The sequence below is a fragment of the Bombina bombina genome, chromosome 1 (assembly GCF_027579735.1).
Source record: "Bombina bombina isolate aBomBom1 chromosome 1, aBomBom1.pri, whole genome shotgun sequence".
Lineage (NCBI taxonomy): Eukaryota > Metazoa > Chordata > Amphibia > Anura > Bombinatoridae > Bombina > Bombina bombina.
Genome location: NC_069499.1, coordinates 576196751 through 576213400, shown reverse-complemented (window position 1 = coordinate 576213400; position 16650 = coordinate 576196751). Strand labels below are relative to the sequence as shown.

General features: G+C 37.0%; 1 protein-coding gene across 1 annotated transcript in view; it reads left to right on the top strand.

Moving 5' to 3' along the window:
* Nucleotides 1-16650, top strand: part of ABCA12 (ATP binding cassette subfamily A member 12) — a 317047-nt gene that overhangs the window by 115477 nt on the left and 184920 nt on the right. The window contains exon 12 of the mRNA XM_053698806.1: nucleotides 841-4821. Coding sequence (XP_053554781.1) covers nucleotides 841-4821 — 3981 coding nt within the window. The remainder of the gene's footprint in view (nucleotides 1-840; nucleotides 4822-16650) is intronic.

The window sequence follows — 16650 nt, the reverse complement described above, 5'->3', positions numbered from 1 at the left end:
AGCAAGGCCAAGTGAACAACACAAAAGCTATGCCCCTGTCTGAGCTATTGTTTGGGATTTACCTTACTGGAAGTTGTAAAAATATAACAAAGACAAATCTAAGGAATGAAAATGAACAGGTTTTTATTGATTGCATGTTGTTGTTTTTCTGGTTGTGCATGACAGCTATTGAAAGATCACATAGCTGTATGTCTTGCGTATTGGTTACACTGAATTTCCTTGTCTACCAGAGAGATCTATAGTACATTGTGACATAAAACAACTCCACCTGAACCAGCTTCCCACTCACGCGAGAACAGGGTCTGTCAATCACCCCAAATGAACAAGTTTGGGAAGTTTTAACTCCTCCACCTCTCACACACACAGAGTTTACAGGAATTTCAGGAACAATTTTACTGATATTCCTTGTAGTAACTTTGCTCTTTATCAGAACAATCTATAAAAACACAAATAGGGAACATATATAGATACTTACCACTTAGCTGCTGAATATAAAAATAAAAGAATACCACCCACTTACCTGCTGTTTGCTGGTGCCTTCTCCTAAATAACTCCTAAGCACAAAGTATAAAAAATAAAAAGGATCATACAGTATTGCATATTCAAAAATATCTACTGTCATCAAATGGCCATTATATTAGAAAAAGCATAGACACATCTGTAAAAAAAAAAACACACACACACACAAAGAACAAAACTGCAACACATTTTACCTGTAACTATCTATTGTGTTTAATGATTCTTTTCATGGCCATGAATTAATTCTCCTATGTTTTACTTACTAAGATTTGGAAAAAAATATTACTTTGAGACACTAATTACTTTCTTTTAATTTTGCAGAATGTTGCACAGAGTCTGGGTGTCTTTTAAACAGAGCACACTTGATGAATTAGTGCTTAAGAGTTTTCAACAGGAAATCATCAGTCAGTTTACTGAGGATCCCCAACTGCAAAGTGTCCTCACAAAACTCGTATTTCAGATCCTCAACACAACAGACTTTCTGGTTACTGAGTCATTAATGAGCCCCCAATCTCTGAATGTCAGTACATTGTTGGAAATTCTGCAAACATTATTGGGGCAACTTGATTCATATGTGTCTGTAGAACTTCAGATGATTGATCTGACCAACACCACCACTGTTGTAAATACCTTTCTGCAAACTCTGATACACAATGCTGAACAATGGAATAGCTTTGGTAGCTTTCTTTCTTCTAACAATTTATCCAGTGAAGCCTTGAAAGAACTCCAATCACTTACAAACCATTGGTTAAACATGAATTCAGAAGTTGGCACCATAAATGACACTGCAACAATAATAAAGTTGCTAGCTGCCCTTAATCAAGCAGAATATATCCACCTAAAACAAGCATTTCAAAATATTTTGAGTTTACATCCTAGCACATTGACAGCAAGCAATTTTGTGTTTGATGCATTTAATGTCTTCAATCAAATATACATATCTAATACATCTGACAGCTTTCTTCTTTTTGAAGCCTACTTGAAACAGATATCAAACTTTCTGAACAGTGATACGTCCATGCAATCTGTTCTTTTGCTACTAAATAATAATTTTAACATCAGTAATCAGCTCTCTTTCCTCCAGTCTGATGTTCTAATAAATGTACTTTCCCTCTTCACTCAGTCCAGTCTACAGAATGTAAGCTCGCTTGTTAGCAATACAGATTTTTTCAAGATGTTCACTAATTTTATTCCTGTCCAAGAACAAGATACATTCAACAAAGTTGCAAATATTACACTGACTCTTGTTCAATCAGTTATCAAATGTCAGAATGAGGTGCCTAATTGCATGGACAACATAATTCATTTTCAGCAAACATTTTTTGGCCTCATGCAAAATCTATCCTATGTAAACAATAGTTTGTTTCAACTACCTGGTATTCAGTCTTCTCTTCTGTCTGCAATTCCAACCAATGCTGAAATATCAGTGATCAGTAATATGATTTTGGCATTTTTCTGTTCTCAACCAAGTTCTACCAACTTGTGCCACACACCTTTAGATGTTTATCATGAAATCCTTGGGGTATTGAGCGTGATAGGAAATATCACACTGAAGAATGAACTGTTGCAGAATACAACTCTTTTAGAAGAGCTAAACTTGCAGTCAAACAGTATCCTACAAGTCCTTGGATCTAAAGATGCTACCAAATTGCTTCTTGAGCTGCAAAATATCAGGGGAAATGAATGCTATTATCACATTGGGGCTCCCTCACTGCAGTGTACATTGGAACTGTCAATTAATTTCATTAACCTCATCCAGAAGTTACCTCTAGCTCAGTCTGTGAATAACTCTCTCTTTGCTGCCTCATCTATTCTTACATCATGGCTAGAAAACAACAATGGAACAACCAACCTTCAACAGGAATTAATGTATCTATACAATATAACAACATTGATGCTTCAGAATGGTTCAACAATCCAGGACATACAGGCAACTCTTATAAATATTGTACAGACTCTAGAAGAGATTAGATTAAAAACAAATGCATCACAGGAGACAGAAATTCTAATTGGGAATATAATAGATTTGCTGCAGTCCACAAAAAGGAATGACACTATCCCTATTATTTCACTATCTGAAATGAATCAACAACTGGACAGTATAAAAAGCCAATTGGACATTATCCAGTGGTATGTTATCTTTGTGAAAAATAAAACAGAATCCTTCCAGAAAACTTTGGAAATTCAACCGCTAGCAACAATGACAGAACTCATTTTAAAAAATATTCTTTTCAGCTTCAAAGACAACCTCTTCTTCATAAATGAAACAGAAAATATATTTAATATGTTAGACAAATCCAACATGATACCAGTTCTCCAAAGCATATTAAATGTTGCATTGCAAAGTGGTGTTCAAAATATTGAGCAATTTATCAATCACACTGTGTATGCTGCTCAAATAATAATTAAAGAACTTGTCAATGAAACCCTTTGGAATTCTCCTTTTAATGGGATTGTGCAAAATGATATTGACTTTGTCTTGCAGCTTTTACAGGAGTTTGATAAAGGAACACTGTCCAATTTGAAATCTGTTTTAAATTCAATGGAGAAGATGGTTCCAGTGCTACAAAATATTAGAAATGAAACATGGCAGCTTTTAGCCAATGACAACATTTCCCATGTTATCTACAACATGTTCAAAGAGGTTATAGGTATTATTGTCAATTCTAAGCAAACAGGAAATATAAATAGTGATGGACTTTATAATATATATAAGCTGTGGGTCCAAGGCATGAATGAAATAAGCTTAGAGAGTTTCCCATCTGTGGAGGAAAAATTGATGAATCTTCTATATTTCAGCGTAATGCCTCCATTAGAAAATGATGCAAGTTCAGCTACAAATCAGAACATCACTGCCTTGAACATTTTAAATATAATAAATGTCATATTTAATGATTCTTATTGCCAATCCTCCCTGGCCATTTCTTCTGGCAACAATGATGAGGTATGGAATTCCATCCTGGAAAGTGCCCTAAATTCCACAATGAAGGGAAATTTTACATCATGCATCACAGGAAGTCCCATTGTAAAAGAAGTGCTGGGGTGCCTTATGGAATCTCTAGAAATATTCATCCAGTTTGTGGACAAAGCAAATTATATATTTAATCTAGACATCCATTGGATTCAACAACTGAATGAAACAATAACTCTCACTTCTCATAAGCTCTCAGAATACAATGCAACCTGCATGGCAATGGACAGACATATTGTAGAAATTATGCATCAAGTATTTGATAATCAGTTATCCTCTTTGCAAAAACTGCTTTTTCTCACTGTTAACCAAACAGTATCGCAAGGGCCTTATTCAATGACACATTTTGACTACTGGATTCAAGCATTAGAGACTGTGAAACTATACATCATATCTCATGAACAGAATGTTTCAAATGACTTAGTGGTTAACACAATGAATAACATAATCTCTGCACTGGTAGATGCCAGTCCAAATGGCACAAGCAATGACGCATGGTTTACCATTTCAGCACTGTGGAAAGTGGTTGACAGTTTGTCCACTAAACTTGGGACTAGTAATCTAGATTTCCTTTATACAATAGAAAATCTAAACTCTCTTTTAAATCTTACTAGAGATGAACAGGTTCTAGAAATGATGCTGTCAAACCAGTTCAGTAGAAACATTTATGTAGAATCATTGAACCTTATAAAGCTGTGGATCCCAGAATTAAATTTAAGTTCTGCTGAGAGTTGTAAAAATTCACTGAAAAGTTATTATTCCCCTTACCAGATGATGTTTAGCGAGACAAATCTTATGCTACTTATAAGAGTCGATGAACTTCTGTCTAACGTCAGTGCATGGGCATGCAATTTGATCTATGGCAATGATTCCACAATCAGTTGGATGGAAGAGATGAAGATCGTTACAGCTCTGATACAGAATGTGCAGTCAGCAGAGCAGCTAAACTTCTCAAATTATTCAGAGGTGACATTACAGATTTTATCATCTTTTAAAGATATTATAGATCTTCCTACCATAGAGAGTTTTATCAAATATTTATCTGAGAGTTTTAAGGAACAAAATACCATGAGTAGTTCAATAATATATCAAGCTTTGCATGACTTACTGAACTCTCTAAAGAATTTGGTCAGCGAGGCACTATCTACTGGAATTGATAATCCATTCTCAATTGAGAAGATCACAAGTGAGGCAGTACAAGCAGCTGATGACTTTTTAAGAAGCCTTAATGTCACAGGCTATGAAGATGTTTTTTCGTCTGCTTCTGAAGTGCTACAACTTTTCTACAATAGTAGAAATGCCTCTCTGCCAGTGAACAACTTTATTCAGAAGTAAGTTTGTATTTTCACAATATACCTGACATATTTAAACTGTACAACTCTGCAATATGTATGTAGGTGGCATAAACCATAAATAATCGCACAATTGCTGAATAAAACATCAGTGCTGTAGGTTTGCTTACAGAACTAAAATGTTTTTCATTCTAAGGGGATATTTATCAAGCTGTCAACTATGTTGCAATCGCCGGCATCAATATGCTCGCCTAAGATCGCCAAACATCATGACCACGGATCTCAGTACGATCTCCATATTTATAAAGAAAGCCGTCAAAAACACGCACACCAATTACGGGGCGATGAGCATTGGAATGTTGTTAACTAACAGTCAACAATAAACTTTATTTATACCATTTCACTAAACGCTGCCACTATACTAAAATGTTTAACCCCTATCCCGCCACTTCTGCAACCTAAATAAAGGTATTAACCCCTAATCCACCGCTCCCCGACATCGCCACAACCTAAATAAAGTTATTAACCCCTATTCCGCCGCTCCCCGACATCGCTGCAACCGAAATAAACGTTTTAACCCCTAAACCTGTGTCCTCCCACATCACCACCACTAGCTAAACCTATTAACCCCTAAACCATCAGCCCCCCACATTGCAAAAAACTAAATTAAGCTAGTAACCCCTAAACCTAACAACCCCCTGAATTAAAATTACAAGATCCCTATCTTAATATAAATTAAAACTTACCTGTAGAATTAAAATAAACTATTTTTAAACTATTAATTAACCTATCCTAACTATTATACTTCAATTAAATTAAACCAATTAAATAAACTACATTACATATTAAAAGAAACCTAACCCCACTAAAATTATTTAAATATACTATTAAACATTATTAAAAGTTCTACATTACAAAAAACAAACAAACACTAAGTTACAAAAAAACAAACACTAAATTACGGGGGGGAAAATTGTCAAAAATAAACATTTTTACACCTAATCTAATAGCCCTATCAAAATAAAAAAGCCCCTCCAAAATTAAAAAATCCCTAGCCTACAATAAACTGCCAATGGCCCTTAAAAGTGCCTTTTGTGGGGCATTGCCCCAAAGGTATCAGCTCTTTTTCCTGTAAACAAAAAATACAAACACTCCCCAACAGTAAAACCCACCACCCACACCACCAACCCCCCCAAATAAAAAAACTATCTAAAATAACCTAAGCTCCCCATTGCCCTGAAAAGGGCATTTGTATGAGCATTGCCCTTAAAAGGGCATTTAGCTCTTTTACTGCCCAGACCCTAATCTAAAAATAAAACCCACCCAAAAATTTTTTAAAAAAGCCTAACACTAACCCCCGACAATCCACTTACAGCGGTTGACAGCTTGATAACTATCCTCCTAAGAGTTATGTCACTCCTGAAAACATTCAGTTTGAGTTTTTTGTAAGGTGCTTTAATGTGCTATTGGTAAAATAAGTTTAAAATCATTAAAATAACTTGAAAGCTTTATGCCTCAATGCAGCTTGACTGTCACACTTTAAGATTGCCCACCTACACTCACTGATTTAAAAGATTTGTATATAAAACTATCACCCTCTACTGCATCATCTGTGATTACACTACAAATGCAGAGTCACAAAAATAAGTTATACCTAACGTTTCTAAAAATGTTTTAATTATTAATGAATCACTAAATCATCTTGCACTAATGTTCTTGGCTGATTTCTTTTTTCTATGTTTAATAACTAGCTATTAATGTGGCTGTTATACATGTGTAAAAATGAAGTAAGAACTATGGCCAGATTACCTGTGGAGTGCTATCAATATTGTAACCCTGTGCTAAAGCACAATCTGATAATACAAGTCAATGGTAAAATAGATTTATACCAGAGAATGTTTGCGTGGTCAACACATTCAGTGGATAGCGCTCCTACCACATTTAAATGCAGCATATAATATATACATATATATTTATTTGTTAATATGTGTATTTACACATATTAACACACTGGTCAATAAGTCTACCCAGAGGGCAATCTAATTATTTTTTAAACTACAGATGTAGAAACAATCGCCTAGATTATGAGTTTTGTCGGTAATGGTGTGCGGTGCTAATGAGCAGTTTTCCCTCACCGCTCACCTACAGACAACGCTGGTATTATGGGTTTTTACAAACCCGGCGTTAGCCACAGAAAAGTGAGCGGAGAGCAAAATTTTGCTCCACATCTCACCTCAATACCAGCGCTGCTTATGGTAGCAGTGAGCTGGCTAAACGTGCTCGTGCACGATTTCCCCATAGGAATCAATGGGGCAGAGCCGGCTGAAAAAAAAAACTAACACCTGCAAAATAGCAGCGTAAAGCTCCTAACGCAGCCCCATTGATTCCTATGGGGAAATACATTTATGTCTACACCTAACACCCTAACATGAACCCCGAGTCTAAACACCCCTAATCTTACACTTATTAACCCCTAATCTGACGACATCGACATCGCTGACACCTACATTATATTGATTAACCCCTAATCTGCTGCCCCCAACATCGCCGACACCTACATTATATTTATTAGCCCCTAATCTGCCACCCCCAATGTCGCCGCAACCTACCTACACTTATTAACCCATAATCTGCTGCCCCCAACGTCGCCGCCACTATATGAAAGTTATTAACCCCTAAATCTAAGTCTAACCCTAACCCTAACACCCCCTAACTTAAATATAATTTAAATAAATCTAAATAAAATTACTACAATCAACTAAATTATTCCTATTTAAAACTAAATACTTACCTATAAAATAAACCCTAAGCTAGCTACAATATAACTAATAGTTACTTTGTAGCTAGTTTAGGATTTATTTTATTTTACAGGCAACTTTGTATTTATTTTAACTAGGTAGAATAGTTATTAAATAGTTATTAACTATTTAATAGCTACCTAGTTAAAATAAAGACAAATTTACCTGTAAAATAAAACCTAACCTAAGTTACAATTACACCTAACACTACACTATAATTAAATTAATTCCCTAAATTAACTACAATTAAATACAATTATCTAAAGTACGGAAAAAAACACACTAAATTACAGAAAACAATAAAATAATTACAAGTTTTTTAAACTAATTACACCTAATCTAATCCCCCTAATAAAATAAAAAAGCCCCCAAAATAATAAAAAGCCCTACCCTATACTAAATTACAAATAGCCCTTAAAAGGGCCTTTTGTGGGGCATTGCCCCAAAGTAATCAGCTCTTTTAATTGTAAAAAAAAAAGTACAATACCCCTCCAACATTAAAACCCACCCACACACCCAACCCTACTCTAAAACCCACCCAATCCCCCCTTAATAAAACCTAACACTAACCCCTTGAAGATCACCCTACCTTGAGAAGTCTTCACCCAACCGGACCAAAGTCCTCAACGAAGCCGGGCGAAGTGGTCCTCCAGACGGCCAGAAGTCTTCATCCAAGCCGGGCAGAAAAGGTCCTCCAGACGGGCAGAAGTCTTCATCCAGGCGGCATCTTCTATCTTCATCCGTCCGGCGCGGAGCAGGTCCATCTTCAAGACATCCAACGCCGAGCATCCTCTTCGTTCTTCATCCGACGACTGAATGAAGGTTCCTTTAAATGACGTCATCCAAGATGGCGTCCCTTCAATTCCGATTGGCTGATATAATTCTATCAGCCAATTGGAATTAAGGTAGAAAAATCCTGATTGGAACAGCCAATAGGATTGAGGTTGCATTCGGAATTGAAGGGACGCCATCTTGAATGACGTCATTTAAAGGAACCTTCATTCAGTCATCGGATAAAGAACGAAGAGGATGCTCCACGTTGGATGTCTTGAAGATGGACCTGCTCCGCGCCGGATGGATGAAGATAGAAGATGCCGTCTGGATGAAGACTTTTGCCCGTCTGAAGAACCACTTCGCCCGGCTTCGTTGAGGACTTTGGCCCGGTTGGGTGAAGACTTCTCAAGGTAGGGTGAGCTTCAAGGGGTTAGTGTTAGGTTTTATTAAGGGGGGATTGGGTGGGTTTTAGAGTAGGGTTGGGTGTGTGGGTGGTGGGTTTTAATGTTGGGGGAAGTATTGTACTTTTTTTTACAGGTAAAAGAGCTGATTACTTTGGGGCAATGCCCTGCTAAAGGCCCTTTTAAGGGCTCTTTGTAATTTAGTATAGGGTAGGGCTTTTTATTATTGTGGGGTATAAGGGGGATTAGGTGTAATTAGATTAAAAAACTTGTAATTATTTTATTATTTTCTGTAATTTAGTGGGGGGGGGTTCGTACTTTAGATAATTGTATTTAATTGTAGTTAATTTAGAGAATTAATTTAATTATAGTTTAGTGTTAGGTGTAATTGTAACTTAGGTTAGGTTTTATTTTACAGGTAAATTTGTCTTTATTTTAACTAGGTAGCTATTAAATAGTTAATAACTATTTAATAACTATTCTACCTAGTTAAAATAAATACAAAGTTGCCTGTAAAATAGAAATAAATCCTAAGCTAGCTACAATGTAACTATTAGTTATATTGTAGCTAGCTTAGGGTTTATTTTATAGGTAAGTATTTAGTTTTAAATAGGAATAATTTAGTTAATGATAGTTATTTTATTTAGATTTATTTAAATTATATTTAAGTTAGGGGGGTGTTAGGGTTAGGGTTAGATTTAGATTTTAGGGTTAATAACTTTAATATAGTGGCGGCGACGTTGGGGGCGGCAGATTAGGGGTTAATAAATGTAGGTAGGTGTCGGCGATGTTAGGGACGGCAGATTAGGGGTTAATAAAATTTAACTAGTGTTTGCAATGCGGGAGTATGGCGGTTTAGGGGTTAATATATTTATTATAGTGGCGGCGATGTCCGGTTTGGCAGATTAGGGGTTAAAAAAATTTTTTTGTATTTGCGATGTGGGGGGGGGCTTGTTTTAGGGGTTAATAGGTAGTTTATGGGTGTTAGTGAACTTTTTAGCACTTTAGTTAAGAGTTTTATGCTACGGCGTTAGCCCATAAAACTCTTAACTACTGACTTTAAAATGCGGTACCAGGCTTGACAGGAGAGGGTATACCGCTCACTTTTTGGAAGACTTGTAATACCGGCGTTATGCAAGTTCCATTGAAAAAATAGGATACCCAATTGACGTAAGTGGATTTGTGGTATTTTCGAGTCTGGCCGAAAAAGTGAGCGGTACACCTGTACCTGCAAGACTCGTAATACCAGCGGGCATTAAACAGCAGCGTTGGGACCTCTCAACGCTGCTTTTTAAGGCTAACGCAAGACTCGTAATCTAGCAGAATGTATTTTGTAACTCTTCTTTTATATAAAAATTAAAGCTAAAGGTGTAGCAATACTATAATTTTAATGGACTACTATCTTAAAACATTTTTAAAAATATTTTCTATATAATAAACTACAGATATAGCCACTCTCTAATTAGACAAACTACTGTCCTAAATAAATACAAAGTTTCTTCTCTTTAAATTATATCTACTTTAAGTATATTTCTTTATATACATAACCCCTAAACCGCAAAACCCCTACATTGCAATAAACCTATTTACCCTATTAACCCCTAAACCGCAAAACCCCTACATCGCAATAAACCTATTTAATTAATTAACCCTTTAAACCGCCAAAAACCACAATGCAAATAACAATTTAAATAACTAAGTACAGTACACTAACCTAATACCCCCTAACCTAACAACCCCTAACCTAACACCCCATTACATAAACCCAAATTACCTAAACTAATACATTCTAAAGTTACAAAAAATAAAAAAATAAGTTTACAAAAAATAAAAAAAGCTAACATTACAGAAAATAAAAAAATCAAATTACCAAATTTAAAAAATTAAACCTAATCCCTATGAAAATAAAAAAGACCCCCCAAAATAAAAACACCCCTACTCTAATAATAAACTACCAGTAGCCCTTAAAAGGGCTTTTTGCAGGGCATTGACCCAAGATAATCAACTCTTTTACAAAAAATATACAAAGTCCTACCTAACATTAAATCCCCCACCCCCCAAAATAAAAGAACCTAACACTAAAAATCTTAAACTACCCATTGCCCTGAAAAGGGCATTTGTTTGGGCATTGCCCTTAAAAGGGCATTTAGCTCTTTTTCTGCCCATCCCTAATCTAAATAAAACAAATCCCCCCCAAAAAAAACCTTAAAAAATCCTAAGTCTAACCCCCAGGTTGGTACTCACAGTTCCTGAAGTCCGGCGGAAAAGGTCCTGTTCCAGGCGGTGAAGTCTTCTTCCAAGCACAACCTCTTCTTATTCCAGGAACATCCTGCGCGGAGTGGAGCTGAAGACCGCGGAGCTGAAAACTGGCGACTCTGGAACTGAAGACCGGTGACCGCGGAGCCATGGAGCGTGGAGGATCCTCTTTGTACGATCTCCGCCGTACACGAATAGTGAATTCAAGGTACGCAATTAAAGATGGCGTCCCTTGAATTCCTATTGGCTGATTTGATTCTTCCAATTCAAATCAGCCAATAGGATGAAAGCTACTCAAATCCTATTGGCTGTTTAAATTAGCCAATAGGATGAGAGCAAGTTAGAATTTCACTTGCTCTTATGCTATTGGTTAATTTAAATAGCCAGTTCCAAGGTCGCCGGTCTTCAGCTCCGCAGTTTTCAGTCTTCAGCTCCGCTCCGCACAGGATGTTCCTAGAAGAAGAAGAGGTTGCGCTTGGAAGAAGACTTCACCGCCTGGAACAGGGCCTTCTCCGCCGGACTTCAGGAACCGTGAGTACCAATCTGGGGGTTAGACTTAGAATTTTTTAAGGGTTTTTTGGGGGGATTTGTTTTATTTAGATTAGGGATGGGCAGAAAAAGAGCTAAATGCCCTTTTAAGGGCAATGCCCAAGCAAATGCCCTTTTCAGGGCAATGGGTAGTTTAGGTTTTTTAGTGTTAGGTTCTTTTATTTTGGGGGGTGGGGGGGTTTAATGTTAGGTGGAACTTTGTATATTTTTTGTAATAGAGCTGATTACCATGGGGCAATGCCCTGCAAAAAGCCCTTTTAAGGGCTACTGGTAGTTTATTATTAGAGTAGGGAGTGTTTTTATTTTGGGGGGTCTTTTTTATTTTCATAGGGATTAGGTTTAATTTTGTTAAATTTGGTAATTTGATTTTTTTATTTTCTGTAATGTTAGCTTTTTTTATTTTTTGTAACTTTAGAATGTATTAGTTTAGGTAATTTGGGTTTATTTAATGGGGTGTTAGGTTAGGGGTTGTTAGGTTAGGGGGTGTTAGGTTAGTGTACTGTACTTAGTTATTTAAATAGTTATTTGCGTTGTGGGTTTTTGCGGTTTAAAGGGTTAATAAGTTAAATAGGTTTATTGCGATGTAGGGGTTTTGCAGTTTGGGGGTTAATAGGGTAAATAGGTTTATTGCGATATAGGCATTTTGCGGTTTAGGAGTTAATACTTCGTGTAGGATTTTTTGTTATATTTCGTGCAGGCGGTGTTTTGTTTTTTTAATACTTGATGCAGGCGGTTATTATTATTTTTTTATACTTGATGCGGGCGTTTTTTTTTTAATGCTTGATGCGGGCGTTTTTTTTTTTTTGTTTTTTTTTAAATACTTTAATGTGGGCGATTTGTTTTGTAATGCTCCATTTGCCTTTGCTGCATCCACCGGTGGATTCCGAAAATGGCAGGGTGGTGAAAGAATTCACCTTCGGTCCTTGCGCTGCCAACATTCCATTGAGGATGTGTGCGCAACTGCCGACGGCGACAGAAATTACAAACGCAATTATAGTATAGATAAATTTGTATATATTCATATACATTTAAAAATGCTGCCCATCGATGTGCTACTTACCCCCTTTGCTGCACGTCTCTGACAGCATCAGAATGAGGCTCCCATAGGAGCCTATGGAAGTGCGCTCTCGTGAGCTTGTGTTCACATTGCGATTTACTTGTAATACCAGCACACATTAGCGTGTACTGGTATTACTAAATGGAGTGCTAATATTGCTTGCACACAAGCGATATTTAGCGATCCACTTGTAATCTAGCCCTAAATATTTTAACTATTATTTAAAGGGATATGATATAACAAGGTGTTGAATTTGTATATATGTATGTATATGTATGTATGTGTATATGTGTATGTATGTATATACTGTATGTGTAATATATAGATGATTATATATAGGTATAGATATATACAGATATATATAGGAATATATTTTTGTAAATACAAAGAACATATTCTGTAATGTACAGAACATTGTAATGTGAAATATTTACAGTAAATACATAGTTAAAACCTTTATTAAATGTGAATATTGCATAACTATCCATTTACATGTTTTCATCTACTTAATGGCAAAAAGCTCTAATTCACTTATATATATATGTCTATGGGCCAAATTATCAAGCTCTGAATGAATGCCCCTGTTTCCGCGTGGGCCTTCAGGCTAAAGACCACTGCTCCATAACTTGTCCGCCTGCTCTGAGGCCGCGGACATCAATCCGCCCAATCGTATACGATCGGGCTGATTGACACCCAATTTGCCGTGAATCTGCAGGGGGCGGCATTGCACAAGTAGTTCACAAGAACTGCTTGTGTAATGATACATGACGACAGCATATGCTGTCGGCATTTATCGATGTGCAGCGGACATGAAACGCTACATTGTATCATGTGCACTCGCTCATTAATAAATAGGCCCCTATATGTGTATCCATGCGTATATATCTATGTGTTTTTTGTATATGTGTCTGTAAATACATATACAGGTGGCCCTCATTTTACAACGGTTCAATTTACAGAATAACAACCTTTTTTTCCAGTCATGTGACTGCTATTGAAAAGCATTGAGAAGCAGTGCATTTATTAAAATAGCCAGTAGGTGGAGCTGTCCGCTTGTGTTGCAGCAAAGCCAAGCAAGCTGAAATTAATCAGTTTAACCAGACCTGAGCTATCAAGCAGATTTCAAAGGAACAAGATCTTCCTGTCTATAAATCAGTCCAGATTGGAATGCATAGAAAGAACTGTTTGCAGAAAAATGCAAGTGAAGTCTGTTTTGTGTGATTATTTTATTAGGTTTATAATGTTGTTTAGCAAATGTTTTTGTTCATTTAACTTAGTTTAATTATATATTCTGTGTTGTGTGATTATTTTATTAGGTTTATAATGCTGTTTAGCATTCAAAGTCTTCATTTCAAAGCTTTAAAAATAATGTATTAGGTGTTACTTATGACAATTTTGAGAGGGGCCTAGAACCTCTCTCTCTCACTTGCAATTGACTTACATTATAAACTGGGTTTCAATTTACAACGGTTTCGATTTGCAACCATTCCTTTTGGAACCTAACCCCGGCGTAAACTGAGGGCTACCTGTATAGACATATACATATATTCAAGGCCCATATACAGAGATGGCAGAAGCTCTGTTTATTTTAAGAAAATTGTTTGTGACAAGAGGTCACAATTTAAGGTTGGAGGAAATGATATTTAATCTCCTGCAACGGAAATGTTTTTTCACTGCAAGAGCAATAAAATTGTGGAACTCATTACCAAAGGAGGTAGTGAATGCCAATACCGTAGATACATTTAAAAATTGGTTGGATACATTTCTGGCTAGAAACAAAATTAATGGATATGATTGCTTGTATTAAATGGATCATCTTTTAGTGGGATTAATTTAAGCTCAACTGGAGCTTTTTTTTGGAAGTATATTAGATTTATAGGTTGAACTTGATGGACTTTGGTCTTTTTTCAACCTCATCTACTATGTTACTATGTTACTATGTTATAAATACATATATATATACACAAACATAGCTTTTTTTCCCCTAACATTCGAGATCTCATATCTTTGAGCCCTTATAACTTTTGTGTGCAATATATTTTTTAAATAGTTTTTTTACCAGACAGTGTTAATATGAGTGTAAGTGTTTGTGCAACTTTTTAATTTCGCAAAACAATTAACCACAGCTTTGAGATTGCGGTAAGGATTCTCACTTAAATCAAGTTTGTGCTAGCGAAATCTTGATTTTGCTCAACTTGTAATATGATCGCAATAGAAAGTTGGAGTCAACGCTCGCAAAAAGCCTTTGCGAAATCAGCCCATAGACTTACAGAGTTAGCAGTCGTAAAATTACACCAGCTAATGAATTAGAGCAGGTGATTTTTGCACAATAATTTCCCTTTAAATGCAAATATTTTTACAATAATAATGTACAGAGCATTTTATTGGGCTATAATATTCCTTTAAAGAGACATTGAACCCACTATTTTTCTTTCATGATTCATATATAGCATACCATTTTAAATTACTTTCCAATTAATTTTTATTATCAAATTTGCTTCATTCTCTTGGTATCCTTTGTTGAAGGAGTAGAAATGCACTACTGATAGCAAGCTGGAGACCTCAGGTGAGACTGTGGCCTTTATTTATTAAAGTCTGGCGGACCTGATCCAACAGTGCGGATCAGGTCCGCTAGACCTTGCTGAATACGAAGAGCAATACGCTCTCCGTATTCAGCATTGCACCAGCAGCTCACAAGAGCTGCTGGTGCAACGCCGCCCCCTGCAGAATTGCGACCAATCGGCCGCCAGCAGGGGGGTGTCAATCAACCCGATCGTACTCGATCGGGTTGAATTGCGGCGAAGTCTGTCTGCATGCTCAGAGCGAGCGAACAGGTTATGGAGCAATGGTCTTTGTGACCGCTGCTTCATAACTGCTGTTTCTGGCGAGTCTGAAGTCCTTTCGGAGCTTGATAGATAGGCCCCAATGACAAGAAGCATTTATATGTAGCCACCAATCAGCAGCAATATAAGTAAATTAGAAAGTTGTATAAAACTGCATGCTCTGTCTAAATCATGAAACTTTCATTTTTAATTTACTTCCCTATAAGTTAAAACTCTTTGCAGATATGGATACACTTCCACAAGCAAGCTACAAAGCTCTACAGATAAATGTAATATATGTTAGGTAGTTCCAGGAAGGACTGTGCCGGCTACAAAATGCTCTTTCCCAAATTCTGCTGTCTGATTGATTAGTCATATGGGAGGACAAACATACTGTTACGGTTGCCTCCAGGCTGGCTGGAAGTTGGACCGTAGAAAAGGATGCTCCTAGCGCTCACCAAAGGAGCAGCAGCACCGTGGACACTATAACTACTGCGTAGCCACCATCAGTAATGCAGACTATATGAACCACCGCTGCTGGGCTGGTATCTCGCCGTCTGCTCTGCGCCCTGGACCTACGACCAGGCTCCAGTAGGCGAACCTCTTCCTTCTGTAGCAATCCCTGTAGCTAAGGGAGTATGAAAAACATAGCAATCCCTGTAGTGATTATAGCTGAAGCTGTCCCCTACAAACATGAGTCAAAGCTGCAAGTTAGAGGGACAGAAATAGGTCTCATGTGCTGGAGCACACAGCCTGCTTTTTATTGAGGTTACATGCAAACAGGACACTCTCAGGGGGAGGCATAAAATCCCCCATCACACATTTGATATTAGATAGAGAGACACTCCCTTTGACAGGCCACAACATTTACTTCAGCAGATAACATTACACACAATAAAACAATGCAGTCCACCTTATCAATACTAGTCTGATTAGACAATGGGAAAGTTTTATCACTAAACCTAATTAGAGCTGATCCCAGCAAACTTGTATTTAGAATAGGTTTCTTGAAGCTAAACAAAATTTAACTCTTTAGTTCTGACCGAAGGGTCTGTCACATAGCACTTAATGGCACACAATGAAAACCAATGCCTCTGTAACAGTGCTCCCCCTCTGTGGAACACAATGCCTGTGTGGCACCTGGCTCAGCAAGTCCCATTCACTGAACCAAGTGGGAGAAAGCCAGGGACAAGCTATTTTACAGGTCTGGG